This window comes from Gopherus evgoodei, chromosome 11, assembly GCF_007399415.2.
Source record: "Gopherus evgoodei ecotype Sinaloan lineage chromosome 11, rGopEvg1_v1.p, whole genome shotgun sequence".
In the NCBI taxonomy this organism is placed as follows: domain Eukaryota; kingdom Metazoa; phylum Chordata; order Testudines; family Testudinidae; genus Gopherus; species Gopherus evgoodei.
Window position 1 is genome coordinate 78,547,750 of NC_044332.1, and position 27,408 is coordinate 78,575,157.

A 27,408-nucleotide genomic window follows, 5' to 3' on the forward strand; every position below is an offset into this window, starting at 1 on the left:
CTCCCTCGCCCGGTGCCGGCCGGCGCGCCGCCTCCGCCGCTGCCTCGCCAAGGTGCTCATGGCCCTGGCCGGGCCCCTGGTGTTCCGCATCGGGTGAGTGCGGCGCGGGGATCCCGCTCGGACCCGCTGGAGCGGGGAGGGCTCCATGGGGCCGGGGGAGTGGGGGGAGGAGTAGGCTGTCGATGGGGGGGCGAGCTGGGGAGGGGGCCTCCAGGGGGTTTGGGGGGTTACACTGGGGCTGCAGGGGAGTGGGGGGGGGTAGGTGGGGGGGTTGGCTGGGGATGGGCCATGGAGGGTTTATGGGGGGGGCTGCAGGGAAACTGGGAGTGTAGGCCGGGGCTGGAGGGGAAGTTAGGCTGGGGCAAGGGGGAGCTGGGGGGATTAGGCTGAAGCTGGGGGGGTTGGCTGGGGTTGGACTGTGCAGGGCTTGGGAGCGGAGCTGGAGGAGTTAGACTGGGCTGTGGGAGGTGCAGGTGGGCTGTATGGGTTATGGGGGTCTGCAGCAGGAGATCTGCATGCATCCAAGAAGGGTGGCTGGGTTGAGAGGGAGTCTCACTGGGGGACTAAGGGGAGGGCTGGTGGCTGGGCTGAGTGGGCTGTGCAGGGTGACTCCCCTGCCTGGGTCTGAAGGAGGTCTCTTTCCTGGCTGCATCAGAGTCCCACAAGCTGCCTTTCTCTCCCCCATGGGGTGCTCCTGGGGACCTCAAAAGGTTTGCACTGCACTGATCGTTTGGTGCCTGAACCACTCTGGGTGGGGGGAAGCTTGTCCTCCCTGTGGGGTAGGTGCCCCACAGGGTCCCCCCTGCACAGCAGCCACAGAAGGTCTTGGCCGGCTCCCAGTCCCTCTGTGATGCGCTGGGGAGCCATGTCCTTTGCTGCCCCAGGCTTGGTGCAGCACTGTGATCACACATACGCAGGCTTCTCTGGAAAGCTCCAGCTGCCTGGATTGTGCTGTGTGTGGGGTCAGAGGGAGAAAAACGCTGCTTTCAGATCCCGCAGAAAGCCTAGCACCATCCATCCCTGCCAGGATTTGCCCACGTGATCCAGATCCCCAGACCCAGGGGTGCCACAGTTTCCATTCGGCATCTGCTCCTTGGGACCCAGCTGAGTGTTCTGACTGTAGCTTATTGTCCGTCACTCCCGAGCGCTTGGTAATAGAGGGCAGGCGTCAGTTACCAGAAGCAGCGGTGCAGGGTTTGCACTATGGAGAATAGACTGAAATCGGTCCATCGTGGAGCCGGGAGGAGAGTCAGAGTAACCGGTGAGAGGAGAGGCCAGGGCCCAGGTCTGCCTTGTGCTGATGCTGAGAGGCAGGAAGGCAGCTCAGAGCTGTGGAGGAGAAGGCTCAGGCAGAGGGTAGAGTTCCCTCGGTGCCCCCTCTCCTACAGTGTGATCTGTAGGACGAAGGATCCTTACCCAGCCTGTGTGGCTGGGGACAGGGGAGTGACGCACCCAGTATTCGGGGCTTGAAACACTTGCTGGGTGCCTTGTAGCTGGAGGGTCACTCGGTAGCAAGGAAGGAAAGGGGCATCTGCCCTCAAGGACTGGGGCAGACCCCTGGTAACAGGCCCCACTCCCTCTACTCATGCACCTCTCCCAGAATGCCTGCTGCAAGCCAGTCGTCAGGAATTGTGAAAGTCCTGTGAGCCGTGAGGGATGCATGCGCTGGAGTCGAGCAGCTGCCTGATCCTGTTGTTGAGCCTTGATCTTTCCTTGCCCCATCCCTCCTTTGTCATGTCTGAAACTGCCTCGGGGCAGGCACCGGGGTGTACAGCGGGTTCGGTGACATGCCTGATGTGCTGTGGCTGCTGGGATTCCTGCCCTATGAGGGTTTGACTTTCACATCAGCCTCTGGCTGGTAGGTGTCAGGTAAATCTCCAGGTCCAACCTCTCCAGGCTACTGTCATCTGTGATCCCTCCTGAGACCTCTGCCTGCGATCAGGAAGCTGGGGACCGAGTTGTCTGCTTTTCTTCTCCCCAGCTTCAGTCTCTGGGGCCCTCCTGCCTAGTGAATTACTCCAGCGTAGGCTGCCAGGAGCTTTGCCTGGCAGTGTGAAATTGATATGATGCTCAATGTTTTCGCCGCAGCTCACAGCATTCTGAACGGTGGCTTTAAAACTGGCCCTGCTCGTTCAGTGCCATTGTTCTGCAGCGTGAGGAGTGCTGAAGCAGCTGTGAGCAGCGAGGTGAGATTGCACCGGTTTGCGTTCAAGACGGTTTTCGGCACGAGTGTCAGGTCTAGGGGGTTGATTTAACAAATGGACAGCTTTGATTCTGGAGCTGCTGATGGGATTCGTTGCCAGGGCGCTTTTGTTATGGTAGCGTCTGTCTCAGCTGGGGGCTCTCTGCGTTTGTACAGTATGCAGGACATATAGAGAGAGAGCCCTGTTAGCTGTGTGGATTGTTTAGCTTTGTGACTTTGTCTTCACTAGAAAAAAGGGGTGTGTGTGTATGTGTGTGTGTGTTACCTAATGTGTTTAATCCTAGTGTAGACAGGGTACGTTTTAGTTCTAGCTCATGTTACCTGGTGAAGGTGAATGTTAGAGGGGAGCTGTGGGTTTCCCTCTCCCAGCTAATGCATGCTAAACCTACAACTGTGCTGTCTGCACTAGGATTCGAACACGTTACTTAACATGTTAACCTGCACACGTCTTTGCCTTTCATTAGTGTAGATGTGGCCTGTGTGTATTAAACTGGATTTTCTTTCATCTTTGCAGAGCTCTAATGCCCTGGCAGGCAGAACGTCAGCCATCAAAGGCTGAGACACGTTGAAAAGGGAGTATGACCTGGTTGTGTCATGTCTTGGGAATCCACTTTTGGGAAAAATGGGTCACCTAGGAGGTGGTAATTGACAACAGCTCTTAAAATTGCTGCGTAACAACTATTTTTAGAGTCAAGCCTTAGCTTTTGCTTCAAAAGGCATTTTATAAAAACCACCAATCAGAAATGTTTACCCCAAATCAGCAGCCGCATCAGTGTCTGGTGAAGGAAAGATGGAAACTGACTAGAAATAAATAGTGAAACTGTTTTTTGGCTGAGCTCAGAGAGGTGCAAATAGTAAAAGGAACAGCAAATCTTCCTCTGTCTCTTTGTATAGATCTGTCTGCTAAGCTGGTTTTAGATTTTAAAATGCCTCTTTGTTTTTAATAGTCTGCAGTCCCCTTACACAGAATGAGGACAACTTGAAAAAGGCCGTGGTTCTTTTAACTGTACGCCGCCTTAGTGATCAGAGTAACGTCGATCGGAGTTGGGGCTCCGTTCTGTGTATTCGCTGTGTAGCTCATAGTATGATGCTTACGGTCTAAATATCCAAGACAAAAGGAAGCATCATTGTCTGCGTTCTTCAGAGAGGGAACTGTGGTGCAGAGAGATGAAGTGAGGTAACCGTACACAGAAGATGCCCGTGGCACAGCTGGGAACTGACAGAGTTCCAGGTTCAGTCCGTCAGCCCCAAGACCAGCCTTCCCTTGTGATACCTCTGATTCTTTGTTTTTCTGTCTTGTATCACTGCAAATGATCTGGGCTCCATCTCCTAGCTGCTGGACAAAATAACTAGCATGGGAGAATTCTGTGTCCCTTGCCTCGTAAGGGAGTCTGGGATTAACGGAGGGAATTGCTTTATTTCCTCTGCTTCCATCACCGGGAGAAGGAGTCATGTCCTCAATCAGCAGCTCGGTGTTTGGACAATGCTTCTGAGATGTGAATGGCTGGGCGAGTGCCAAGTGTTGTTCTGTTCTTAACTCTCCTGAACTTGACGGGCTGATTGTGGAAGTGTTTGGAAACTTGACCAGATCCCAACGGTAATGAGACTTTCAACTCTTCCCTTTCACTAAAGCCCAGTGTGGATTGTTCTCTGGATGTAATAATTAACCTGCAGTGCCCTGAGCCCCTTCTCTTCCGGCTGGAGATTGTGAGCAGTGTTAGCAAAGTGTTAGCTTGGGTCTCTTGCACTGCACTGTGTGTCACACACCAGCAGTAAATTGTTGGACTTTGGCAGGCAGCACTGAGCCAGATATTCCCGTTTCAGGGTAACTGCACCTGCGTTCCCTCTCGGGGCACCCACATCAGGTCTCGGGCTTCCAGTCGTCGCCTCTCTTGGGAGGAGATGCATGGCTCTCCCCCTCCTGACTGGGGTTTGAAGGCTGCATAGCCCCTGCAGTCCTCTGTGATACCCCCTGCCAGCCAGCCTGCCTGATTGCCCACCCCACTGCTTTGCCCTCTCTGCGATGGCCACAGACAGCGTGAGGCCGCCAGTTACAAGTCACCACACTGCTCTTGCTAAGCCAGCACCTTTTACTCTTAAGTAAAAGCGTCACCGGGACAACGTATAGAAACAAGGAAGAAGTTCCTCTACACATGCTAAAAGCTTACCCAAGATCCCCCATCAGTCTCATGGTCCCTTCCACGAGATTTGGGGCCCTTGGACAGAAGGGCCCGTCCATTCGCTGGGTCAGAAAGAAGGCCCTGGGGCAGTGTAAATGCAGCCTTTTTATAGAATATCAGGGTTGGACGGGACCTCAGGAGGTATCTCGTCCAATCCCCAGACAGATTTTTACCCCAGTTCCCTAAATGGCCCCCTCAAGAATTGAACTCACAACCCTGCGTTTAGCAGGCCGGTGTTCAAACCACCGAGCTATCCCTGCTCCACCAGAAGCCCTTCCTTGGTTGATGGCTGAAAGATCCCATTTGAACCAGCATGTGCAAACCTCCCCGGGGGGGCTGGTACCTCTCTGGAGTTGGTACAACCTGGGTGCTTTCCCTTAATAACCCCCTACGCACACACTGTGCCTGGTTCTTGACACAGCTGTGGCAGTCCCCCCCCCCCCGAGTTACATACAATCCCTGTCCCACAGAGGCCCCCTTAAGGAAGAGGTGATCCCCAAGAGAGAGGCCTTTAGTTTTTTCCCAGGTGCCCAACCCACTGGGTAAATGCAACATTAACTGCTGCGAACTCAAGCATGTTCAGAGCAGGAAGTCTGACGCTTTGGGTTCCGCAGTACCCTCTTCTGCACACCCATGCTGAATGGCTATGCAATGCATGTCTCTCATCGGGTAATACTGTGAGCTTCTCAGGGAGGCGTGGTTGAAAGGCAAAGTGCTTTCACAGAAGCTAACGGGGAAGGTAACTTAGTATCATTTCTGCTGCCCGTTTGAGGGATCGTGCCGTAGGACAGCGTCGGATGAAATCACGCTTCTGTCTAAAAAGACGCTCCTGTTCTGCAGTTGCTATAACTGAAGGGGGCTGTGGAACTCTCTGCCACAAGGCGTTGGAGTAGAAGAATAGTGTAGGTTTCAGAAAAGGATTCGTGTATAGATGAGACCATCCTGAGTCCCATTAGATAGGCTGGAGCATTATCTCTAAGGGATATTTACTCTGGTGCTGCAGCCCCATAAACCAACCACAGATAGGCAGGATATAGGATATGTCCCTGAATTAGCTCCTGTTTGACCTAGAGGAGATCTTCTAGAGAAACGCCAAGTCTTGTTTAAAACTAGAGCTGTCAAGAGATTAAAAAAATTAATCGCGATTAATTTTAATGTTAAAAAATTGAATATCATGTATTCAATATATTTGAAAAAGTAGAAAACATCCAAAAATATTTAATTTCCATTATAACACAGAATACAAAGTGTCCAGCGCTCACTTTGTTTTTATTACAAATATTTGCACTGGAAAAAAGAAATTTTTTCAATTCACCTGATACAAGTACTGTCGTGCAATCTCTTTTCTCGTGAAAGTTGAACTTACAAATGTAAATTATGTACCGAAAAAACCTGCATTCAAAAATAAAATATTGTACAACTCTAGCGCCTACAAGTCCACTCAGACCTATTTCAGCCAGTGGCTCAGACAAACAACTTGCTTTAGATTTGCAGGAGATAATGCTGCCACCTGAAAGTGAGAACAGGTGTTCTCCTGGCACTGTTATAGCCGACATCGCAAGATATTTACGTGCCAGATGCACTAAGGATTCATATGTCCCTTCATGCTTCAACCACCATTCCAGAGGACGTGTCCATGCTGATGACGGGTTCTGCTCGATAACAATGCAAAGCAGTGCGGACCGACGCGCATGTTCGTTTTCATCATCAGAGTCAGATGTCACCAGCAGAAGGTTGATTTTCTGTTTTGGTAGTTCAGGTTCTGTAGTTTCTGCATCTGCGTGTTGCTCTTTTAAGACTTTTGAAAGCTCGATACCTCGTCCCGCTCAGATTTTGGAAGGCTCTTCAGATGCTTAAACCTCGGATCAAGCACTTTAGCTATCTTTAGGAATCTCAGATTGGTACCTTCTTTGCGTTTTGTCAAATCTGCAGTGAAAGTGTTCTTAAAATGAACAACGTGCTGGAAAAGCAGCAAAGAATCCTGTGGCACCTTATAGACTAACAGACGTTTTGGAGCATGAGCTTTCGTGGGTGAATACCCACTTCCTCAGATGCAACATGTGCTGGGTCATCATCCGAGACTGCCATAACATGAAGTATGGGGCAGACTGCAAGTAAAGCAGAACAGGAGGCACAATTCTCCCCGAAGGAGTTCAGTCACAAATTTAATTAACGTATTACTTTTTTAACAAGCATCATCACCAGGGAAGCGTGTGCTCTGGAATCGTGTCTGAAGCATGAAGGGGCATACAAATGTTTAGCATATCTGGCATGTAAATACCTTGCAATGCCAGCTACAAAAGTGCCATGCGAATGCCTGTTCTCCCTTTCAGGGGGCATTGTGAAGAAGAAGCAAGCAACATTATCTCCCTTCAATGTAAACAAACTTGTTTGTCTGAGTGATTGGCTGAACAAGAAGTAGGACTGAGTGGACTTGAAGGCTTTAAAGTTTTATGTAATAAAAAACCCTACATTTGTAAGTGACACTTGCACAACAGAGATCACACTACAGTGCTTGTATGAGGTGTATTGAAAAATACTATTTTTTTCATTTTTACAGTGCAATATTTGTAATAAAATATTGAGCTGTGTACACTTTGTATTCTGTGTTGCAAGAGAAATCAATATATTTGAAAAATGTAGAAAAACATCCAAAATATTTAATATTATTCCATTGGGATTCTCTTGTTTAACAAGTGTGATTAATCACGATGCATTTTTTTGAGTTAATTGCATGAGTTAACTGCGATTTAATCGACAGCCCTAATTAAAACCGTTCCAGTGATGGCGAATGCACCCTTATCTGTGGTAAATTGTTCCAACGGTTAATGACCTTCCCTGCTAAAAACGTCTCATTTCTAGTCTGATTTTGCCTAGCAAATATTTCGTAACTGTCCGTTATGGGGCTTTTGTCCTGCTTCCTCTGAAGCTTCTATACTGGCCACTGTTGGAGGCTGGGCTAGACTGAAAATCCTACCGTCAAGTATTTACATTCCCCCACCCTGGCAGTTTGTTTACTTTGTGTATGCGGCTTCTGGCTGTATAATCTGTTAGTTTTCTTTCCGGTTTTCTGTGGGTCTTTCAGACAGCAGTGGGGTGGGGGAAGGGAGGGAGACATGGTTTTTAAAAAAAAACAGGAAAACGTTCTACAGCCACTAACGTTGGCATGGGGATTTGGGTAAATGTGGAGCATGCATGAAACTACCTTTCCCACTTACCCATAATTCAGCCAGTCTCAAATTCGATGTTTTCTCTGCTCGGATCTACCCGTGAAGGGCTGTTGTTGTGGAACACTGTACTGGAAACCAACCTCCTGGCTTACCTTAACGATACCATAAGTAATTAGAGCCGCCAAGGGTTTTTTTGTTTTTTTTTTCGGTGTTAATCCAGTTTATCTTCCCCTGCTGATTTTTTCATCTATTTTGCTGCTTGCTGGCTTGGCCAGTGGTAACCCCATGGAGGTTTCATTTCCCTGTGCTCAGGGCTGCAGCGTTTGGGCTGCTTATGGAAGCATCTCTGTTTGTTTGAAAAGCAGTTGTTCCCTCCAGTATCTGCCTCTAGCCCGCGTGGGGAGGGAGAGCGGGGCAGCGGTGGGGGTGTGTGTGTGGGTTGTAAGCTTCATGGCAAGTTTTAAACCTCAAAGTCAGCTTTTATTTGTTATTATTCTGCAGCTTTTTTCCTGCTGTGGTAGCTGTTTGTTGTTGCTGGAAAAATACCCAAAGTAGGGGAAATTTCAACCTAACAAAACCCAGTTTTTTGTTTTTTTTACATACTGCCTCATAGCTGCTGCGTAGATCAAGGGCTTAAGTCCAATCCTGTTTGGAATTGTCCTTTCTCTGGATAATCAGAACATCCGCTGTTAGGTGGGATAAAATCTCCTGTGCTTTGATGGCTCCGCCGGCCAGTAACTGCCCCAGGGTTCAGCAAGCGCCTCCACTGAAGTTTTATTCCACAACCGTCCAGGGCGGTGATTCTGGCTGCTTCCTTTGGAAGATTTTTGCACAGGCTGATCGCAGGGACAAGATACTAGCTGGAAGGACCTGGGCTCTGAGCTGATCTCTGTGGGCAGAGATGTTGTAACTATTCCCCCCTGTGCTCACCCCGCTGCCCAGCAATGTCCCCGTGACAGCCACGCACTCATCAGCTGGGGCAGTCTGGGCCAGAGCCCACACAGAGTCATGGGGTTGGGGGGGAGAACGGGCTCCGAGTCCAGGCCGGCCTCGGAAACTGCTGCTGTCTGTTTCACCGTGGCTATTCTCCGACCCCCATGCTGGGCAGTGCGCACCCCCCACTCCCATCGGAGGTGGGAGCAGGGGGCCTGACGTGCGTTCAGCTTTAATTGAAGGGTGTCTGGTGGGGTCTCATTGTCTCCTTTGGACGCGGGGTATGTGATCAGTGTGGTTCCCCAGGCCCAGCCTCTTCTGGGTTTCTCATCCATCTGGCCTCATGTGATCCAACCCCAAGGCCCGGTACGGTCCCATCTCAGAAGCCACATGCCCACACCGGCAGGAGGGGGTCGCTCTCATTACCCCATGGTACAGACCGTCCCAGGGAGCCCCAGAGAGAGGGATTTGCGCAAAGTCCAATGGTAGAGCTGGGGACGGAACCCAGGAGTCCTGATTCTAATCTCTGCTCTAACAGACCTCGAGCAAAGACAAGGAACCCAGGAGTCCTGACTCCCCAGCCACAGCGGCAAGGCCTGCTACCCTGGACCCGGCTCCTCGGTGGGGCTAGCGGGAGGGGCCTGCAGCTGGCTAGAGAATCCAGCTGGAGCTGAATACTCCCCTGGGATCTGGGAATCCCCTGGGGGTGTCGCTGGAGGGGCTGAGGGCTGGGGGGAGGCTGTGCCTTGTCACCTCCCCTTTTCCCCCAGTTCCCAACACTACTGCGGGGCTGCTAGGAGCTCTTTGCTGGGAGCTGAGGCTGGGGCAGAGAAGTTGCTGCCCTGGGTCTCCTTTTTGGGGAGTGGGGGTGACTAGTGGTTAGAGCAAAGGGGCCTGAGTCAGGACCCCCTGGCTACCAGCCCCTGCCAGGCATTCCATATGCAACCCTGAGTGTCGCTTCCCTGCCTCGGTTTCCCCAAACGCCTCCAGAACCGCAGCCAGGTGTGGTGCTAGAGAGATGTAAACTCTTGCTGTAATGTGTGCAAATGAGGTGCTGCCTCTGGCTCCTGGCAGAAATTGTCACCTTCCCCCTCACCCCACCCTGCCAGTATAACAAGGCAAATATAAGTTAAAGCGGGGAGGGGAAGACCCCCACCCTTGCTGGTGTCTGAACAGGTTAATGCTACTCCAGCCTACTTCCCTCTTTTAAAACACGGGGCTGGGGCCCTGGCAGGGGGAACTGGTGGTTTCATGATCACTGGGATGGCTGGTGCAATTGGTGGACAGAAGCCAGCGCAGCAGCCTGCCTGGGGATGGGTAACATGCTTCTCTTCCCTCCCCGCCTTCCCCAGCAGCTCTGTGGGGGGCTGCTCTGCCTGCACTGGTCTAGGAGCAGCTGAAAGCTCTTACGCTAAAAACCTCAAAGCCCACGGACTGGTGAGCTCCAGCCCCTACTCAGGGGTCCAACCCCCGGCTGGCGGTTCTTGCCACCCGGAATGCCCGGTTCCAGCAGGGTGGTGATGGGGCCCAGGCCTGCTTCCCCTGCTCACAGGCATTGTCTCTGCGCCAGAGGTGTGCCAGGGTTCGGCTGAGCCATGCTCAGTGCCCGGGGGCAGGCAGGTCGCTATTCGAATACCTGGCATGCCAGCGCCTCCTGCTGGAGTGCCTCTCAGCGCTCTGCGACCGTGAGCAACCCACGCCTGGCACATCTGCCCTGTGATGCGGCTTGGAGGGGTCCCAGTTCTACAGATGGGACCCTGAGGCCAGATCTACCCCAGGAAGGCTGTGGTCGTGTAGCACGTTGTACCGGCAATGCGCTGTCAGCAACACTGCCCTTCTATCAGCGTAGCTGACTGCAGCCTCCCCAAGCAAAATACATGACAGTGGTAATAGTGTGCGTGGCTTGAGGCACCAGGGCTTGCTTACGGTCAAAAAGTAGGAGAGCCAGAGAGAGAACCCAGGAGTCCTGGCTCCCAGACCCCCCCCTGCTCTAACCACTAGACCCTCCTCCCCCATCTGGGAACAGAACCCAGGCGTCCTGACTCCCAGACCCCCACCCCCCAGATCCCACTCCCCTCCCCAACCTGGGAATAGAACCCAGGAGTCCTGGCTCCCAGACCTCCCTGCTCTAACCGATTAGACTCCACTCCTCTCCTGGACCTGGGAACAGAACCCAGGACCCCACTCCTCTCAGAGCTCGTAATAGAGCCAGTCCCTGTTGGGACCCAGCACACCCAACTCCTTCCCCCCACGCTGCCAGGATATTTTCTTACTCTTGTATCTTGTGAGAGAAACCAATAGAAATGCCTGGTTGGGTGAGTCCAAGAGCAGTGAGGGCAGCCCCCCCCCACATATACCCCATTCCTTCTCAGGGCCCCTCCAGGGCCATTAACCAGCAGCTGCCCACTGGAGCGTCCATGCAGGCTGGTTTTCCAGATGCTGGGGGCTTGCATGCTATGAAATCCGAGCCCTTGAGTTCGCTCTGCTTGCTAGGGGCTGGGGGAGGGTGGTCTCCCCAACCCCCTCCAGATACTGAGCTTGCTTCCTGAACCTGGCCGCACACACTGTGTCCTGGGCAGGTTCATTGCCGCATCTGCCAGATCCCCAGCCCTGCTTGGGAAGCCCGTTGACAGCAGCTCGCGGGGGTGTCCGTGGTGCGTAGCTCAGAACCCAGCTTTGGCTCTTCCCTTTCTCCGGGGGGTGGGTGGGTGGGCGGGTGTGTGTGCACATGCTGGTCGGCGCTCCAGCGGCTGTGACTTTCTGACGCCCATGGGACCAGGGAAATTCCAGATCCATGCTAAGCTGGAGGATTATTGTGGACGGTGGGTGAAGGGCAGCGATCCTTTCTAACAAACCTGGCCAGCATGCCAAGAAGCCCCAGCCTGTCTCCCATCTGGCACTGTGCCTTCAGGGGCGGGGGAGAGCCAGCGTGATGTAGCTGGGTGCTGTTCTGACTCCTCTGTGCCAGTTCTGCCAGCCCCCTCCACCATGTTGCAAGGGGCACCTGAAAGCTAGATCAGCATTCGCCAGCCCAGGGCGTTCTCAGTAACGCAGATCAGCTTCTGCTGTGTCTAGTCAGCCCTGCCATGCACCTCTCCAGTGAACTGCAGGGAGATTCAGCTCCCCCTTCTCCCTGGCTCCTACCCAGCCTGCCCCCCTGAACTGTGCCCCAGTAACGGGACCATCTGCCCCCACTTGGGAGCACCCCCTGCGGAGCCACCTGGAGGTGTCTTGTTCCCCTGTTTGCTTAGTTCATGCTGATCCATTGACTTGGAAATCCTAAGTGGTGCCTCTGCCCCGAGCGCCTCTCTAGGGAAACTGGCCCCGCTGGGGAGATCAGCTTGGTGTGGCGCTTGGACGCTGGCGGGCGCAGCGCCGTGTGTGTCTGGCCGTGCCCCGGCTGAGACGGGCGAAGGGCTCTGGCTAGTTTGAGGCAGATGCTGCCCCCCCGCGAGCCCTGCATGCAGAGCGGGTGTGAGCGTGGGAGCCAGGCGGACGGGCTGGGTCTGCCCCGATCCCAGGGTGCTGGTAGTGTCGCCAGTCAAAGCTGTGCTTCCCGGGCGGCAGAGAAGCAAGGGTGAGTGAAGCCACATTAGCCCCATCTTGCAGAGGGGGAAACAGAGGTTTACAGCCTGGGGGCAGGATCCCCAGCTGGCACGAGCTGTCGGAGCTCCATTGATGTCAAGGGCATTACGGTGACTTGCGCCCTCTCAGGAGCTGACCCCCTGATTCTCAAGGCTCCCGCTCTCTAATGGTCTGGCTGTCGGGATTGGGCCCCGGGCAGCGGAGGGAATCTGTGCTGGCATAGGGCAGAAGAGGATCGCCCGAGGGGCACAGACAGGGACAGCGCTGCAGGCCGGCACCGTGACAGCAGCGATCGCTGTACCAGTGAACCCGCCGCATGGACGCGGCTCGTGCTGCTGACGGTGCTGATGCTGGCATAGCTTGCACTGGTTCGGCGGATGCGTTGTTGGGCAGTGTCACCACCTCTACGCTGGAGCTTTCGCTGGGCTAGAAAGGGCTAAAATAAATAAAAATCCCCCTCCTCCCCCCTCGCTCCTGCATCCGACCTGGCCTGCGTCACAGCTGTGAGATAACCTATGTACTGGCTTCCCAGCCCTTGGGCTCCCATCCCCATCTCTGTTGTCTGGCCACTGGTCGGCTGGCAGAGCCACCGGCCTGGGTCCCTCCCCACAAGCTGCCTGCGACAGTAGGAACAGTTTGGTCTAAAAGCTTTAGCTGCTGCTTCTTGGAAAGGGGGGAAATCCAGACCCTGATGCTTTCCTCTGTGTCCCTGGCACCCTGGTTGCTCTGCAGCACGTCTGCCCCCCACCCCAAAGAGGGCAGGGAGAGCAGCTGAGTTGCTGAGCCCCGGTGGGAGTGTGAGGGAGACCCATCTCTGTCTAGCCCTCTCTCTGTCCTCTTTTCAGGTACAGCCTGTATGCCCGCACCCGGCTGGGCTACCTCTTCTACAAGCGGCAGATGAAGAAAGCCCGGGAGCGGTATCCACATGGCCACTCGATCCCCCAGCCCATGATGTTCAGCGGTGAGTCCTAGCTGCTTCTGGGGCTGCCCCCACCCCGCTTCTAGGGCCTGTTCTCACTCATCCCACAAGTCCAAGGCCCAGACCAGAGTGCCCAGCTGAAAGAGAGCGTCTCTAGCCCCCTCTAGCAGCTGGTGCACAAGAGGGTAACAGTCTACTACAGCTGCCAGCTAGTGAAGTTCCTCCTTTAGCTCAGGCAGCAGTGCCTCGTGCTTTCAGCACCAAAGGGGCCAGGTTCTGGCACAGGGGGGATGAAGGGTGGTTATGCTAACGCATGGATCCAGGTTCGGGTTGGGCCGGGGTCTGGGGATCTAAGTGGGCACAAGGAGCTGACAGACCCTGAATCTCGTGAGCTGCTCCAGCAATAACTTGAGCCTCGTCTGATCAGACTTTCCCATTCTGCTGTCTTGGCCCATGTCCGGACTGGGGTCAGAGTCTGAGCTGGTTGGTCCCCGGACACTCAGGGCCGCCTGGAGTTTGAGGCCCTGGCTCAGAGCCCCTTTCTCAGCTGCTTGTGTGTCTGTCCTGTAACCTCAGGGGTAAAGATCCTGCCGATTCCTGTGTTAGCCAACAACTACAGCTACCTGGTCATCGACACCCACTCCAACACTGCTGCCGCCATCGACCCTTCAGACCCGCTGGCCGTGCAGGTGAGAACCCCTCTCCTGCCCTGCTGGGACCAGTGCCCCGCCCTCCGGCGCGTGAAATTTACCAGGGGATCGATCCACTGCGACGTGCGGGGGGCTCTGACGCTGTGGGGTGGGGAGATGGGACCTCCCCTTTCACTATCCCATAGCCGCTGTGCCACACTGCGAGGTGGGGAGATGGGACCTCCCCTTTCACCATCCCATAGCCGCTATGCCACGCTGTGGGGTGGGGAGATGGGACCTGCCCCCTTTCACCATCCCATAGCCGCTGTGCCACACTGCGGGGTGGGGAGATGGGACCTCCCCTTTCACCATCCCATAGCCGCTATGCCACGCTGTGGGGTGGGGAGATGGGACCTGCCCCCTTTCACCATCCCATAGCCGCTATGCCACGCTGTGGGGTGGGGCGATGGGACCTGCCCCCTTTCACCATCCCATAGCCACTGTGCCACACTGCGGGGTGGGGAGATGGGACCTTCCCCCTTTCACCATCCCATAGCCACTGTGCCACATTCTGGGGTGAAAGCTGCTCTTGTGAGGGACCCCAGTGGCCATGGGGGTGGGGGTGCGGGGGGCTAGTGCCTGAGCCTGTCTCTGTGCCCCCTCTTCCTGCCCACCCTCCACTCCCAACTGTCTTCCCTGTATCCTGAGGATCTGCCGGATTTTGCCATCAGCACCGACCTTTGCCTGCTGGGCTGCCTGTCCCCCCCCTTCCTGGCATGGGGGGGCATCAGACAAAGAAGATCAGGCACCCAGCCTTGTGCAAAGGGTACCTCTGGCTCCCTCGCTGCCCTGCTCTTCAAAGGCCCCCGCAGCCACCGGCCCAGCCCCCTCCTTCCTGCTGCCGGAGGTTGCAGTCCTTTGTTGGCCCACCTGTTTGTTCCACAGCCGGGTGGGTGCCAGAGACTCCACGGAGCCCACTAGGGACTTGGTGATTGCTATTGATATTGCAGGGAAGGTGCCCGGATGCCATGGTGAGGGGTGAAAGGCTAAACAGAGAGAGAGAGAGAGAGCGCTGCGTGTGTGGGGCTGGTGGAAGGGGGTGGGGAGCGAGAGAAGAACAGTGAGATATGCAGCACGGTGAGGGGGGGAGGCCACAGAAGGGAAATGCACCAGTCCCTTGTTTGAAGGGGGAGGGGAATCCCAGCTCCTAAAATACCCCTCCACCAATGAAACTGCCCTCAGTGACTGTGTGCACACCCAGCCGAACCCTGTCACTCCTCTGTGCTCGGCCATTGGCCCCTCCCTCCCCACAAGTTGCAGTGGGGAGACAGGGAGCATGGGGCCACAGGGCTGGGGTAGGACCAAGGCTCCATGCCTACCTCCAAGCCCCACACTATGGCCACTCAGAACTTCACAAATGGGGCAGGACGCTGCTCCCCCAGCTGCACAGAGCGAAGGAGAATCCCCTTAAGATCGTGGCGCTATAGGGCCCATGACACAGATGAGCAGTTCTGAATCCAGCCAGCAGGGGGCAGCGGCACATGCACTGACTGATTACAACCTAGTTCACAGAGAACTTGGCTGCCCCTTTTAACCCACCATGGCCAGTCCTAGCACCGGGAGACAGCCGCAGCCGGTTCGGTGGCCCCGTCTCTGACATAGGGGACGCTTTGCCTGATGGGCACTGAGACGACACCCAAGGTGGTCAATGCAATGGCTGCACTCTGGTGTGCCCAGCCGGTTGGGTCTGCGCCCACAAGTGGTGCCTGCTATGCACTCCCAGAGAGCCGCCGCCCCTATGCCAGGCTCCAAACCTATTACAGAGCCACCTGGGAGCAGGGCTGAGTCCCTCGGGGAGTCCCCTGGGGAGCCGGAGGAGATGGCCTGGGGGAGATCAGCCAGCATGCCGAGTGCTACTGCATTGGCCTGGGTTCTTTTTAACCCCTCGGTGCCTGGAACCCACTTAGCGCCAAGAGCACTGAATCCTGTGCAGGGGCAGGGGAATGAACTCGGAGGGAGACCTGCCCTGGGGGCTGGCAGGAAGCAGTGGGAGGAGGAGGGGAAATGCAGCAGAGACAGAGGAAGAGCAGCTGCTGCATGGAAATGACTGCTTCTCCCAGTGCAGGGTCTGGGCATGGGGGAGCCTTCCCACAACCTCCCAGCTGCGAATGGGTCCCCAGCAGGACAGGGCTGACTCTAAAGTAGCCCTCCCCTCACCCCGCCCATCTAGGGTAAAAAGCCAGTGCAAGAGCTGCTCCGCTCCCCAGCAGGATCGGGAGGACCTAGCTTTGGAAGCGAGTGGCAGGACCATTGGCCTGTATAGAAGGGCTTCTGGGGCATGGGGGCGCACCCAGGCCCTCACAGAGCTCAGGGCTAGAGGCCTCTTGGTGCAGAGAGAAGGGATTCTCTGCTTTGGTCTCTTTCACCTCAAAGCCCCAGTCTGGAGCTGAGTGCGGGTCTGCCACAGATCCCAGGCTTATAAACAGCTGCATCTGCACCCCTGCATGGGTGGAACCTGGGCTCACGGAGGGTCAGAAGCACCCCCCCCCCCCGGAAAAAAAAAGAGTGCCTGTCCTGCAGGTGGTCTGGCTGGCTCCCAAGCTCCGTGCTGCTGGTTAAATAGCGTGTGCAGTAAAAAGTGCCGGGGGCAGGAAATGGCTCGGTTAAGCTGAAGAGGAAAGTGAGGTGGCAAAATTTACAGACAATACAAAATTATTCAAGACAGTTAAGCCCAGAGCAGAGTGTGAGCGAGGAGCCACAAAGGGATCTCACCAAACCTGGCCACGCAACAGCAGATGAAATTCAGTGCTGAAAAAGACAACGTAAAGCACGTTGGGAAAAGTAATCCCGACTCTATGCAGAAAACAACAGGCTCTAAATTAGCTGTTACCACTCAAGCAAGAGACGTGGGGAAACAGCCACTCAACATGCAGCGGCCGTCAAAAAAGCTAAAAGAATGTTAGGAACCATTAGGGAAGGGACAGATAATGAGACAGAAAATATCACAGTGCCTCTGTATAAATCCCAGGTAGGCCCACACCTTGAATACTGTGCAGTTCTGGTCGCCGTATCCCAAGAAAGATAGATTGGAAGTGGGGAAAGGTCAGAGAAGAGCAACAGAAACGAGTAGGGGGATGGAACAGCTTCCGTATGAGGAGCGATGAGAAAGTCTGACCCTGTTCGGTTTAGGAAAAAGATGACTAAGGGGGAATATGGTAGCGGTCTAGAAAATCAGGACTGGTGCGGAGAAAGTAACTAGGGAAGTGTTATTTACCCCTTCCCATAACACACGAACCAGGGGTCACCCAGTGAAATTAACTGGCAGCGGGTTTAAAACAAACACAAGGAAGTGCGTTCACACAACGCCCAGTCAGCCTGTGGAACTCCCTGCTAGGGGATGGTGTGAAGGCCAAAACTAACTGGGTTCAAAAAAGAACTAGAGAAGTTCCTGGCAGACAGGTCCATCAGTGGCTATTAGCTGAGATGGTCAAGGATGCATCCCCCTGCCCTGGGGGTCCCTAAGCCTCTGGCTGTGAAAAGCTGGGAGTGGAGGACAGGGGTGGCTCACCTGCTAATTGCCCCGTTCTGTTCATTCCCGCTGAAGCCCCCGTCAATGGTCAGAGACGGGGTCCTGGGTTAGATGGACGATTGCTCTGCCCCAGTCCGGCCATTCTCACATTGCTGAGAGAGAGCTTCCCTGGGGATTACTGGGTGAGGTGGGGCCAGCTGTGTGTGCTGGAGAATTAGTCCTCACCCCCCGCCAGGGGCTGGGAGGGATCTGCGCTGCCATGAGGAACCCTGGGTTTGCATCCTGCCAGGCTGGCCGGGCATGGGATACTGAGCCCTCTGGCAGTCCCGGGTTCGAGTCTCGCCCGTCGTACCTGGGAGCAGCTGTGGGACCTGGGAGCAATTCCTTTGCACAGAGTGTGGAGCAGCGGTGGCGGGGATAGGTCAGAGCAACTGGAGGGTGCAGCAGTAGCGAGCCCCAGGGTCCCCAATATCAACAGCTTCGCAGGCAATTTCTGGGCTTGAATCAAATCAGATGGCTGCTGGATTGGGGGAGGTGCTGGCTGGCTGCTCACCTCCTCCCCCATGTGTGTCCCCCAGTTGATTGGGCAGCCCACCCCACCAGGCAGCTCCCTGTTTTTTAGCCCCTGGGATGGGGGCAGAGCCTTTGGTCAGGCTGGGGCTGCTGCTTACGTGCTCTCTTCTTCCAGGCAGCCATTGAGCAGGAGGGGGTGACGCTGGAGGCTATCCTGTGCACCCACAAACACTGGTACGGGGGCTGCTCTGGGGGGCGGTGGGGGCTGACTTCCTGCCTAGGGCAGCTCATTGCCCTTTGGAGGCAGGGCTGTGCTGGGAGGGAGACACAGCATGGGGGGAGCCCAGGGCTGGGGCAGGGAAGGGCCCTGCCCTGGCGTGTACACCTGCCATGTGGGAGCGATGGGCAGAGAGGGAATCTGGGGCGTCGGTGGAGCTGAGAGGATCCCATCCTAAAAGTCCCTTGTTAGCAGGGTGAGGAGGGAATCTGAGGCTTGGTCTGGCCTTCGGGCTCCCGTCTTCCCTGGCCCAGCCGGGGAGGGGGCTCCCGGGGCCGGCCGCCGTACGAAAACATCCACAGGTGCCTCTGCCGAGCCCAGGAGAGAGCGGCTTCAGCCCGGGGGCCCTGCCTTCCTGCAGTGGTGGCAGGGGATTTATCTCCCTGGATGTCCCCTTCGGAGGCGGCGCTTCACCCCTGCCTTTCCCTCCTAGCTGGGGGGACAGGCCTCTTTCCTTGGAGGTGGCAGGAGCAGTCGGTGCTGTGTGGGAACCCGGATGGATCAGCCCTCCCCCCCATCCCACTTCCAGGGGTCCCATGTTCCTTTCTCTTCACTAGCTGGTGCCCTTAAAACCTGCCCCCCAGTCCTGGCTGCTGCCGGGGGGCCTCCCTGGACTGTGGGTTTGGTAGGTCTCTAGCCAGTTCCCAGGGGACAATCTCCGATCCCCACAACTGGCTCCCCGCTCGCCCCGGTGGATCTGTGGGCCAAGGGCAGGAGCTGGCGCAGGGACTAGAGACGTGGGGCCTGGAGCCATGTGGCTTGGCTGCAATATCGGCTCTGGCCTGGCCGATCCTGCCCCCGCTCCAGCCCTGGGGGAAGATGGGACTCTGACCAGCTGCTTCTTTCCTTCCTTTTACCCCCTCCAACGCCTGCCCCTTTCCCTGCCCCCTTCCAGGCTGCCCTAGGTGGGTGAGCCGTGCAGTTAACCCAGCCTAGGCTGGGGACCCTGGAACTCCCCTCCCCACCCCCCCACTTCCACCCTCGCTGGCTCTGGCCAAATGCTGCAGCCGGTTCATTTCAACCACCTGCTCCCATTGTCCCAGCCACCACAAGGGCACCCCTCCCCCAGCCCCTCCTCCCACCCCCCGCCACCTCCACGAACTCAGTTCTGTTCCGGGTTGGCGTGGGGGTGCCCTGGCCCAGCCCCCGCCCCCAGCGCTGTCCCCAGGGTCCTCGGTGGCTTTGATCTCATGAGCTTGGGGTGGGGTGGGGGGGAGGTTGTAACATAAGGCACGTTTGCTTCCTGAAAGGCAGCAGTTTAGCATGGGCTGTGCCCTGGCTTATCTCTCCCTGGCACATGTGGCTGGGCCGGATAAGGGGCGGGGGCCAGGAATGCTGGAGGCAGAGCGGGATGCGAGGGGTTGGCCACTAGCCAGAGCAGCCCAGACAAAGCGTGTGTGCGTGCGGAGAGGAACGTGACGGGCAGGGAGCCCCCGAGTTTGGGGCAGTTGCAGATGGGTGCAGAAGAGCCTGGGACGGTGCCCTGCAGGGAATGACCGTGCCCTGGCAGAGGGGGCTGGATGGGCCCCAATAGGCCCTTCCTTCCAGTGACTGCGGCACTGCCCGCGTGCACCCCCTTCCAGCGGCTTGCGTGCACCCTTCCCCTCCCACTCCCCCCCCCCCGCCAGTGGCCCTTGTGTGTGTGTGTGTGTGTGTGTACACACACTCAGCAGCCCCTGTACCATGGCTAGTCCCTGCTGGGCATACCTGGAGTCTGGCCTCCGAATGAGAAGCCACAGAGACTGGAGTGAGCAGGGATTCTGTCTGGAGGTGGAGAAGTGTCCGCCTCCCCCCTAAGCATGGAGCACCCTGTTCTCCTGGGATTTGGGGCTGCTGACCCCCCAGCTTTCTGCTCCCCCTGCATGAGTGGAGGGGGCAGCGGGGTACCGCCGGAGCGGGAAGGGATAAGAGGAGGTGGAGGGGACAGACACTAGCGCTCCCCACAGCCCCTCAGAGAAACGCTGGATCAGGGAAGGACTGTTAAGGGGGGGCAGGCCCCTGTGCCTGGTGGGGGGGCCTGGGTAGATGTCTGCACCCCAGGCAGCATGGATGGGGCTGTTGCTCAGCAGTGGGAGAAAGTTGGGGTGCCAATGGAGGCCAGGGAGGATTTTAGCATCAGACGGGGGAGGGGAAGGGTTGGGTGTTTGTCGCTAGGGCTCTGGTTGGGGGTGTGGGCTCTGGGGTGGGGACAGGGATGAGGGGTTTGGGGTGCAGGAGGGGGCTCCAGGCTGAGACACGGGGTTGGGGTGTGGGAGGAGGTACAGACGCTGGGCTGGGGATGCAGATTTCGGGGTGGGACCAGAAATGAGGGGTTCAGGGTGCAGGAGGGGGCTCTGGGCTGGGGCAGGGGGTTGGGATGTGGGTGGGGTGAGGGCTCCGGCTGGGGGTGCAGGCTCTGATGTAGGGCCAGGGATGAAGGGTTTGGGGTGCAGGAGGGGTGCTGGATGGGGTGAGGGTTCTGGCTGGGGGTGTGGGCTCTGGGGTGGGCCTGGGGATGAGGGGTTTGGGGTGTAGGAAGATGCTCCAGGCTGGGACTGCGGGGTTCAGAGGTGGGAGGGAGATCAGGGTTGGGGCAGGGGGTTGGGGTGCTGGGTAGGGTGCAGGCTCTGGGGTGGGGCCACGGATGAAGGGTTTGGGGTGCAGGAGGGGTGCTGGATGGGGTGAGGGTTCTGGCTGGGGGTGTGGGCTCTGGGGTGGACCTAGGGATGAGGGGTTTGGGGTGTAGGAAGATGCTCCAGGCTGGGACTGCGGGGTTCAGAGGTGGGAGGAGGATCAGGGCTGGGGCAGGGGGTTGGGGCACAAGAGGGGGACAGGAATTCAGGGTCCAGGTAGCGCTTACCTCAAGCAGCCCCCAGAAGCAGCATCACGTCCACTCCAGCTCCTATGCAGAGGCGCGGCCAGGCAGCTCCGCATGCCCCATCCAAAGGCACCACCCCCGCAGCTCCCATTGGCCACGGCTCCCGGCCAATGGGAGCTGCAGAGCCGGTGCTTGGGGCAGCGGCAGCGTGCGGAGCCCCCCAGGTGTCCCTACACGTAGGAGCTGGAGAGGGGACATGCCACCACTTCCTGGGAGCCGCGCAGTGAAGGGGCTAACCGGGCACCCGCGGGTGGAGGGGGATGGACCCTTTGCAGTGTGGGAGCAAAATCTGAGCTGAACAGGGATCACAGCGGGGGGGTGGGGGGTTCAGCTGGGGGAGGGGCACCCGGCAAGGGAGCTGACAGTCTCTCTCCCACAGGGATCACGGGGGGGGTCGGCTGGGGGAGGGGTCCTGGCGGGGGCGGGGGGGAGCTGACAGTCTCTCGTGCAGGGATCACAGAGGTGGCAGGTGGGGGGCTCGGCTGGGGGGAGTGTGCCGGCTGGGGGGAACTGACAGTCTCTCTCCCGCAGGGATCACAGTGGGGGGAACGTGGCGCTGAGGCGGCTTTACGGCTCCTGCAGGGTGTATGGCAGTGCCTGTGATGCCATCCCTGAGCTCACCAAGTAAGCGGTGCTGGGTCCCGCGCTGGGGACTGGAGGGGGACCCAGGCCTCCCCTGCCCTCTAGGGCGAGCGGGCAGCACAGTCTCCATACCCTGCTCCGTCGCTACCTTCTCTCCTGCGTCTGCCCCTCGTGATGGTGACGGGGGCACGCGTCCCCTGGGAGCTGGGCTGAGCCCTGCCCAGCTCGTGTCACGTGTGGGCTGATCTGCGGCCAGCACATGGATGGTCAGTGCTGGCCTAGCCTTCACGGCTGATGCCTGTCCGCAGGGCGGGCCAGTGGCTGGGACGCACCCCCTGAATCCCAGCCCCGGTCGGGATCAGCATGGGGCCACCTGGCTCCAGAATCCAGAGCAATCGCTCTGGTGGTGGAGTATCCTCCTGGGGCCCTAACAGCCTGTCCTGCCCCCCACGCAGCCCCCTCTCGGATAAGGAGACCGTCGCCGTGGGACAGCTGCGCTTCAAGGCTCTCTTCACCCCGGGGCACACAGTGGGGCACATGGTCTACGTGCTGGATGGGAAGCCCTTCGAGGGGCCGGCCTGCCTCTTCTCCGGAGACCTCCTCTTCCTATCAGGCTGCGGTGAGCTGGCTTCTTGGCTCTGTCTGTAGTATCTGCCCCACGGGGGGGAGGCACAGCTCAGTGGGGGGGTTGGGCCCCTCTGCTCCCTCCCTTCACTCTTCAGGATGAACGAGATGCAGCTGGCACGAGCTTGGCCTTCTCTAAGCTGCCCTGTTCCTCCCCAGAGAGGGCTGCATTTTACTGTTGGGGGAAGGGAGAGGCGGGGGCAGAGTTTTTGTCAGGGACCAACAGCCTCACGAATCAGCCCTCAGTTGCTCTTTGGTTCCTTCCCCCGACCTCCCTCTGCCCCACCCCACTCGGGATAGTGGGGTCTGCGCCCGGTTGGCAGCATCAGGGGCAGAACTCGGGTCCTCCAGCTCCAGAGGCTCCTCTCTCTGCCCCTGGATCTCAGGGGGTGCTCCCCCTCCGCAGCAGCAGTAGTGAGTCTGTTATCCTCTGAGGGCTGAGGCCGCTCACAGACGCTTTGCAGAGCAAGGTGTGAGGGGATGGGGCGGTTTGGGCGCTGCTGGCGTGGTGGTGGGTGGGGGCTGCAAGACCCCACCGTGGGGTATGGGTTGTAAACACCCTATTTGGGGGAGGGGCGCACGAAACAGCTCCTCTTGTGGGGAGGGAGCTGGCACTTTGCCTGCTGCCCCAGCGACCCAGGGAGGACGGAGCCCTGCGGTGCATGGGGCTCATAGAATGTGGGGACCGCGATCCCCTCCCTGATAACACTGCCCCCCCATGGTCTTGCAGGGCGGATATTCGAGGGGACGCCGGAAACCATGCTGGCCTCGCTGGATACAGCTGCGGAGCTGGCAGAGGACACACTGCTCTGGCCTGGTGAGCATCCCCTGCCAGGCAGGCTCGAGGGTGGGGTTTGTGGGGCAGACTTGAAGGTGGGGTTTGTGGGGCAGAGAAAAGGGGGGAGAAGAGGCTGGGGAAATCCCCCGATCTCCATGTCCCGCTGCACAGGGGCCGAGCTGCAGGGCTAGGTAGGGGCAGCCTGGATTTCGGTGCCACAAGTCTGGGGGGCCTCAGCCCTGCTGCGGGAGACAAGGGTGGGGGGTCGCTGACCCAGATCTGCAAGGAGGGGAAGGAATCCCTGCTCCTAGGCCTGTGCCGACATGGAGCCAGAGCACAGCCGGGTCTCACCCGTGAGCCTGTCTTCGTCCGCAGCCCGTGGGCAGGTGAGGAGCAAGGTTGGGGTAGACGCGGGAGGGGAGCTGCAGGGTGGGACTGAGGGCAGTCCCCCTCTCACTTTTTAGATCCGTGTGTGGAATGAATGGGGTTATGTGCACCCATGTGGAGGTGATGTGTGACACGACCCTGTGTGACACGTCACCTCCATATCTGTGCACAGAACAACATTCATGGGGTGTGGGAGGGGGCTCAGGGCTGGGGCAGAGGGTTGGGGCGTGGGGGGGATGCAGGCTCTGGGGTGGGACGGGGTGAGGGGATTGGGATGTGGGAGGGGGCTCAGGGCTGGGGCAGAGGGTTGGGGTATGGGGGGGATGCGGGCTCTGGGGTGGGGCTGGGGAGGAGAGGGTTGGGGTGCCGGGGGGGATGCAGGCTCAGGTGGGGCTGGGGCTGGGGGCTTGGGGTGCGGGCGGCAGCTCAGGGCTGGGGTGTGGGGGGGGTGGGCTCTGGGGTGGGATGAGGGGTTTGGGGTGCAGGCTACCCCAGGGCTGCAGTGAGGAGAGAGGACTTCCCCCAGCCCTCTCTCGCTGCAGCAGCTCAGGGCTGGAGGAGAGGCACCGCTGGCAGGCCTGGGCCGAGCCAAGGGTGGGGCTCCTCTCCCCCGGCCGTGGCAAATCTGGGGCAGGTCCATGCTGGAGCCGGCAGGGAGGGGTGCCTCTCCCCGGCCGCCACAGCCCTGAGCCCCTGTGCGGCCGCACAGCTTAGAGGGACCTTAGATTGAGGGGCATCGCTGCTGCAGTCTCACCTCCCTGCTCTGTCCAGAGATCTGGTTTCCTTGGCTTTGTGGACCTCACCTGTCTAGCCGGCCCCTTGCCTGCCCCTCCCAGCCGCCCTGGGGCGCAGCAGGTGATGTTCCCATAGGGCAGAAGCCCGGAGAGGGGCCAGAAGAGATGGGAAGAGAGCCAAGGCGGCCTGGCTCCCTACCGGGTGCTTGGCTCGCCAGTCCGTGCTCTTAACCGGAGCCCCAGCCCATGCCAGCCCCTCTCCCCATTCACTGCCCTCTCTGCCCCCCAGGACACGAGTATGCCCTGGACTGCCTGATGTTTGCCAGCCTGCTGGAGCGGGCGAACCCCGTGCTGGAGCAGAAGCTGCAGTGGGTGAATCAGCAGCGGCTGGAGAAGAGGAGCACGGTGAGTATCGGTGGGGCAGTGCTCCCGGGCCTTGGCATCCGGTGCAGGTGCCACTCGCGCAGGGCCCAGTTCCTCTTTCCTGGCTCTTCCCCCTGCCTCCCCCCCCATGCTGGGGCTGGGGAACATCTGGCCGGAAGTCATGCTGCTTCCCCTGCTGCTCGGATCCAGCCGCTTCCTAGCCTGGCAGCCGGGGGAGGGGACACAGGCTGGTTTGAATTCACGGGCGCCCCGCAGGAACCCAGGGGGCATCAGGTGCTGGGCCAAGGCCAGGAGGCTGGCTGGCTGGGTATATTAATCTGCCACCTCGCTGCTGGCAGCCTGGAAGATCCAGCATTCGAAGGGTGATGCTTGGCAGGCAGGGGCCAGGTCCCTTTGCCCCCAGGCTGGGTCCCTGCCTCATTCCCCGAAGGCCCCCCACCCGTGAGCTGCTCCCCATGCAGTTGCAGCTCGCTGGATAGCCATACCCTGTGGTGCACTGGCCCCAGCAGTGTCCACTCCCTCGGCACCCCTAAACACCCTCCCTGCACCCCATTAATGTGTCTTGACCCTGCCCTATCGGGGCCTGCTGTTAGGGGCAGAGAGTCTCGGCACTGGGTACCTGGGTAATTCCATTCCACCTTCCTAAATTCCCCTCGCAGGGTTTCATCTGCACTTGGGGTCTGTCTTGGTTCCCACCCTAATCCTGCTGGAACATGCTGCTGTTCTATATGGCTGTCAAACCCCACCCCAGAGGCAGCTGCATTTCAGAAATCACCTGGCACAGTGGAGTGCTGGGGATTACCACAATCTAGATAGTAAAGGAAAACAGCTTCGAAACTGGTGTATAGGAGCCGGTCTCTAGTAAAAGGAGCTGGAGAAGTTATGGATTTTGGATGCAAACGGGCTGGGCTCAGCGCAGGCTCAGTGGGGATTAGAACCTGCAGGGTGCGTTGCCTCTTTCATGCTGGGCTCTATGGTCTCAATGGGCTGTGGCTCATTGCGGGGCGCGTCGGTGGCCGTGGTCCGCTCTGCGCCTGCTGACCTGGCCTCGTCTCTCCCCGCCCCAGTGCCCCTCCACCATCGGTGAGGAGAAGGAATACAACCCGTTCCTGCGGACCCACTGCCGGGAGCTGCACCGGGCCCTGCAGCTGCAGCGGCTGAGCGACGAGGACTGGGACAGCTTCCGGGCGCGGGTGCTGAAGGAGGTGCGGCACCGCAAGGACCTTTACAAAGCCAATTAGCCCCCTGGCAGGGCGGTGGGCGGGAGGGCTCTGCCCCGTGAGCAGCCTCCCAAAGGAGGGGGACCTTCCCTGTTGGGGTGGGGAGTGTCTGGCTGGGAAAGGGTCTCGCCCCGTCGCCATGAGGGGTATTAGTGAGCCGGAAGCGCCGCCTCCTCATCCATGTGGATGAAGACAGGTTCAGGCGGCATCCCCTCCTCCCCGCCCTGCTGGCTCAAGAGGGCTCGTCTCCAAACAAAGTGGATCCTTGCCAGTGGAAAGAAGGCAGCAGGGGGGTTAAAATCCAGGATGACCCCCCCAAGCCCACCCCCAGGAGGCGTCTGACTCCATATGGTGTCAGTGGTGACCTTCGATTGCCGCTGGCTGCTGGGGATGAATCCTCCGCCCCCCCCGCAAAGATAGGGGGCAGGGAGCGGGGTGTTGGCGAGGTGCCTGGAAAAGCTTTTCCAGGGCGCAGGGCTGTGACTTTGTTTCTCTCGGGGACTGGCCTTTGGCTGGTGGAAGTGCAGGCCCGGTGCGGCTCCGGGGATTAGCCCGCGAAGCGCAGGTTGTCTCTACGATACAGGCCCGCAGATCCCGTTACACAGTGCCCGATCCTGAGCCCAGCTGGGCGCCCCAGCGTATGGGGAGCGGTGCTACCCGAGGTGGCATCGGGGGCAGCGCCATGAGTGGTGTGTCGGTTCTTTCCTCTGCGTCCTGTCCGAGCCAGCCCCTTTGTGAGGCACCGCTGACTCCTCCGTGAGCACACACCCACCCACCCCCGCGCTGGCTGGGAGAGACCAGGACGAACCACCACAAAAGCACCAGCCGGGGGCGCCACTGCACGGAACTCAGCTCCGATAGTGGACGGGAAACCCCCCCGGCGCTGAACGTTCCTCCCTCCTGCGGCGTGGGGACGGGCGCAGCTGCGCCGGCAGGGATCAAGGATGAAGCTGTGCCGCTGGCCGGCCTGCCTCCCCGGCCGGCTGGTGGCTTCCCTTCAGGTCTCTGTGTTAACTTTGATGATTGTTCCCCGATTGAAGCAAGACCTGCTCCATGCAATTGGGGTGCGAGGAGTGTGTGTGTGTGTGTTTGGGGGGGTTATGTCCTAAAGGATTTTCAGGTCTCCACTCCAAGCACAAGGATCCTATGAGTTTATAGCTTAGGTCTCGAGCCTGGAGATGGTTCTACATCTGCCCCCTTTGCTCTGGAGGTCGTTGGGGGCTGGGAGAAACAGACCCGGCCTGCTTCCTCCCCCTAACTGCGCCTGTTTGCCCTTCTCGGCAGACGAGAACACAGGGGTATCCCTCCCCACTGGAAAGGCAGCGAATTTTAAACCCCCCATGTGGAAACCTTGAACCTGTGAAATTCACTGCTGGGAGATCGCCGTGGAACCAAGAGCTTAGCGTGGATGGCCAAGGGTCAGCCATTCCTAGGGCTGAGAACGGCCCCAATTACACAGGGTAGGGTACAAAGGAGGGGCACAGCACCCGGTATCTCAGGCCGTGAGCCAACCCCAAGCTTCCGGGGTTAAGGGAAACTTCCAGGGGATTGGGCTAGATACCCCCTGAGGTCTCTTCCAACCCTAATATTCTATGATTCTAAATGCTTCTATCTTCTGAAGCAGCTGGTCCTGGTGACTGTTAGAGACAGGAGGATACCGGGCTTGGGCAACCAGAGCGGAAACTAGTGTGGACACACTGTTGGGGTGAAATCGTGGGTCCGTCAGAAGTCTGTTGCCCCTGGCTTCAGTGGGGCCAGTCCTCTTTGGTCCCCTTTTTTATGATGGACCCCAAAAAGGGATCCATCTAGGAAACCAAACTTCTTCACAGGGGAAGGACCAGAAAAGAACTAAGGGAATCTAACCCACGATGTTCTTATCTATAAATGTCTGACCCTGTATCGAA

General features: G+C 58.1%; 1 protein-coding gene across 3 annotated transcripts; it reads left to right on the forward strand.

Annotated features, from left to right (window-relative positions):
- Positions 1-27,408, forward strand: LOC115659382 (probable hydrolase PNKD). Of its 3 annotated transcripts, none has more exons than XM_030579389.1 (9): positions 1-93; positions 12,917-13,032; positions 13,567-13,679; positions 17,837-17,895; positions 21,327-21,419; positions 21,833-21,996; positions 22,732-22,818; positions 24,190-24,305; positions 25,352-27,408. In XM_030579389.1, the coding sequence occupies exons 1-9, from the start codon at positions 59-61 to the stop codon at positions 25,523-25,525; spliced, it is 957 nt and encodes a 318-aa protein (XP_030435249.1). In that variant the 5' UTR covers positions 1-58; the 3' UTR covers positions 25,526-27,408. The 3 variants fall into 3 exon arrangements, with proteins under 3 accessions (XP_030435249.1, XP_030435250.1, XP_030435248.1); XM_030579390.1 differs by lacking the exon at positions 1-93 and adding an exon at positions 963-1,261; XM_030579388.1 differs by lacking the exon at positions 1-93 and adding an exon at positions 1,391-1,858.

Coding starts and splice junctions, on each gene's coding strand:
- LOC115659382 (XM_030579388.1), top strand. CDS start 1,788: ATGCCTGATGTGCTGTGGCTGCTGGGATTCCTGCCCTATGAGGGTTTG. Junction 21,997..22,731: donor CCTCTTCCTATCAGGCTGCG/GTGAGCTGGCTT, acceptor ATGGTCTTGCAG/GGCGGATATTCGAGGGGACG. Junction 22,819..24,189: donor GGACACACTGCTCTGGCCTG/GTGAGCATCCCC, acceptor TCTGCCCCCCAG/GACACGAGTATGCCCTGGAC.